The following is a 3365-nucleotide window of genomic DNA, read 5'->3' on the forward strand; positions in this document are numbered from 1 at the left end:
ATATATTTAAAACCAATACTGATATCCATTTATATGTGTAAAAAAGCATTTGGCTCATCTTGACAGCATAAATACCTTTAGAGCACTTTCTACCAGTCAAATAAACAGCTTAATTGTGAAAACGGCGTCTAAACAAGTCGACTAATTCATTTGAAATAAGATCTGGCAGCTTATAAGATCCCTTGTCTATATGTTCTTTCTTTTTTCTCAAGCTTAATCATAGGAGAGTAACGACAGATCCTCACACAGGATCAAGGAATTTGGCATACCTGCAAGCACTCATAAGCATTCTGCACTGCCAGAAACTTCTCCCTCCCTTTAGGATTTTGTCTGAATGATACTTCATTGCAAGTTTCCTATACTGTCTCTTGAGCTTTTCCTCATCAATATACTCAATCTGCTTTGATATATCAGGTATCTCCTCAACTGACTCAAAACTTGGTTTCTTAGGGGCGTCGTCTCTGGATACTTCATCAATGGAAATCTCTAGTATCTTGCAAGCTTCTTCTTCAGAAAGATCCATTGGCCTTCGAGTTAACTCTTCTCTCCACATTACTAGCAATATTTGCAAAAACTCAACATGTTCAACAATAGGCCAATTAGGAAATCTAATTTCATCACATAAGTTTCGAATAATAACGACGACACCACATTTCATCTTTCAGCTCTGGATATGTCACTGGTGGCATTGGAGCATAGTCATATAAGGAATGACAATGCTGTGACAATTTCTGAGGGAAATCACCAGGATGCTGAAGAACCTAATCAAATAAAACTGAGAGTTAAATGCAGCACTTATTTGCATTGAGGATGACTCAAGTACCACCATGTTTTAGAATGTAAATACTAAATGTTAACAAAAGATGCTTGGGGTGAAAGACAAGTAGCAAACTGCAGTTGCAGATTCAGGGCTACCTGACGGATCAGATTTTCTGCTCACATCTTGTATGTCCAAATAATATCAGGAGTGTCAGAATCAGAAACCATTGCTGCGGCAAAAGCAACTGGGCCGCTACGTTCCAGTACATAAGCAATGACTCAGGTAAGAGGGGCCCAAAACACTTCGTTTCGCCAAAGGTAGAGAAGAGGAAACTGCAGCTTCCTCACCACCATGAAAATCTTGATAAACATGAGTCACTGAGAAGAGTTGGGCAATTGAAAGAAGATTAGGTCCAGGGTAAGCCAGAGCAAAAGAAAATGTGCCTGTACTGTATAGTCGGATCATTGCTTTTGGGTTCCTAGTAACTATAGCTTTCAGCACAGCAGCAACAGCATCAACAATAGTTGGTTCACCAGAAAGCATTGCCTGCACATAAGAAATAGAGGAAAGAGTTTGGTTCATTAACTGAAGCTCTGAAATTGAGAAACAATGTGCATATTGAGGGAGCCACCATCGAGCCACTGCCTAGTTCAACTTAAAAACAAAAGAAAAAATAACGAAAACATCTCAAACCTGTGTGGAAGGCAAAGAAAGGAACAAAAGTTACCCCACTTCCAAAGTGAAAGTGTTATAATATAATTACCATGAAAAGATACAAGAGAATATGAAAAGTTGCATCTTTAAAACACCTGGAGTTTAAGGATACTAGTAAACGTGGATATCCTAAGTGCATATTACAGGGAAACTATATCTTAGTTTAAGGAGGTGCAATAGTTCCAGTGACCCTTCTACAGTTGTTTGCTCAATCAGTCTCCAATGTGCATCTCATGTGACGATAAGCATAAATACTGGATAACTGACTCCGATTTTAAATGGCTTGCAAGGCAACCGGTTTATTGTAGGATAAAGCTCTGATCCTATTTTACTCTACGTGCCACACATCAATCTTTTATGTAACCAAGCTCATAACCAAAGGAATGCTTTAAGGGGCCCAGTGCTTTATGTACGTGAAAGAATGGCCTGCTCATTGAAGCGAGTAAAGATTGAGGGAAGGGAAAAACAAAATGAACAGCCCTTCATAATTCTTTTGAACCAACTTGTACCAGATCTACGTACAAGCAAAATTTAGAACTCTTTCAACAGAAGTCGGAAATGCTGTACCCCACCCTCGCATATCCGTCAACATAATCCTCGACTTACTATCCCTAAGCGAATACATCATAGAACTGCCAGATTGAAAATCTCAAATATTTGAGGACAAAGGTTGATGGAACTTGTTTGAAACCACATATCAACCTTTACATTTTTCAGGCTCTCCAGGTAAATAAACAAAAGATACAATAATAAGCATAACTTTCTGCGTCTTTAGCAATTTTTTATTCTAATAAGTCTGAGTAGATTTTTCAGTTGGCCAATTGGGACAAGAGCACACACAACCAATAGAAGGACAGGCACTTAAAAATATTACTTGTCCAATATGTGGAGACAACGTGAGCTTGACAAGATCCTCTTTACTCTGGGGGTTGGTGTAACAATCTCTCCAGCATCATCTATATCTGAATGAGCGGCTACCATACTGTGCAATATGGACAATGCCACATCTCCTACCTGAAAAAGAACACGCCCGTTTTAGGAACATTGTAAAACAAGCATACCCAACTATAGGTAGGTGTATCAAGTAAAGACTCCTTCCATGTCATTATTTGTCCCTTTGGCGCAGGAAAAACAGAAATTTCTCTACCATAGATATCCTATTTAAATAACAAAGTAAATAAGAAAGAACCTCGTTCAGTAACTAATTAATAATAAATTTAGTCTAAGAAATGTAGATGATCATAAGAGCGAAAAATTCTTCGTTATCACAGTAGAAATTACTTTATTTCATATTCTGTGGCGAAAAACTGCAACAGAATGATCATGATCATAGTCTGTAGTCCAGTAATTAGTCTCTATAGAAACTAGATACTAATTCAACTCCATCAGTTCAGCAGTAGTTTGATATATAAACAACACTTCAGTGCTATTGAAGATCCCCAAGATCCGCAAAGAGCTAGAGTAGTTCAATACAAGTCAGCAGACATGATGGAAACAGGAAGCACAGAGTTCATGGTGATCCTGATTGGCATCACAGTACCATTCTGGATGATACAGGTATAGACAAAAGGATACCAATTCAAGGCCTAAACCCAATGAACTCCAATTCTCAAATTGAACAGCCTGCTTAATTATTTCAAAGTTTCAGATCTAGATCTATTAACAAGTTGCATATTTCAGAGACGAAATGCAATAGAAGGGTTTTGGGGGTAGCTGATCATAAACCAATCTTGACTAGCATCATCATTCATGATACATGTACTCACAGAGCTTCACAACTCAGTAAATTACTAAATGAAACAATACTTGAGCACGAGCTTATCACTTTCAATCTTACCCAAACTGACTAAAAAAAAGTAATATCACTAATAACGTCTAAATAAGACCAAAC

At 37.8% G+C, this 3365-nt stretch overlaps 1 protein-coding gene across 2 annotated transcripts in view; it reads right to left on the minus strand.

Annotated features, from left to right (window-relative positions):
- Nucleotides 1-2363: 2363 nt before the first annotated feature.
- LOC105179891 (lysine-specific demethylase JMJ705-like) overlaps nucleotides 2364-3365 on the minus strand; it is a 4611-nt gene continuing 3609 nt past the window's right edge. For both annotated transcript variants that reach the window (XR_002286409.1, XM_020691468.1), the window contains one exon: nucleotides 2364-2488. Coding sequence is in view for 1 of the 2 variants with exons in the window: in XM_020691468.1 (XP_020547127.1) it covers nucleotides 2485-2488 (4 nt within the window). In the remaining variant the exon portion in view is untranslated. The remainder of the gene's footprint in view (nucleotides 2489-3365) is intronic.

The sequence above is a fragment of the Sesamum indicum genome, unplaced genomic scaffold (assembly GCF_000512975.1).
Source record: "Sesamum indicum cultivar Zhongzhi No. 13 unplaced genomic scaffold, S_indicum_v1.0 scaffold00232, whole genome shotgun sequence".
Lineage (NCBI taxonomy): Eukaryota > Viridiplantae > Streptophyta > Magnoliopsida > Lamiales > Pedaliaceae > Sesamum > Sesamum indicum.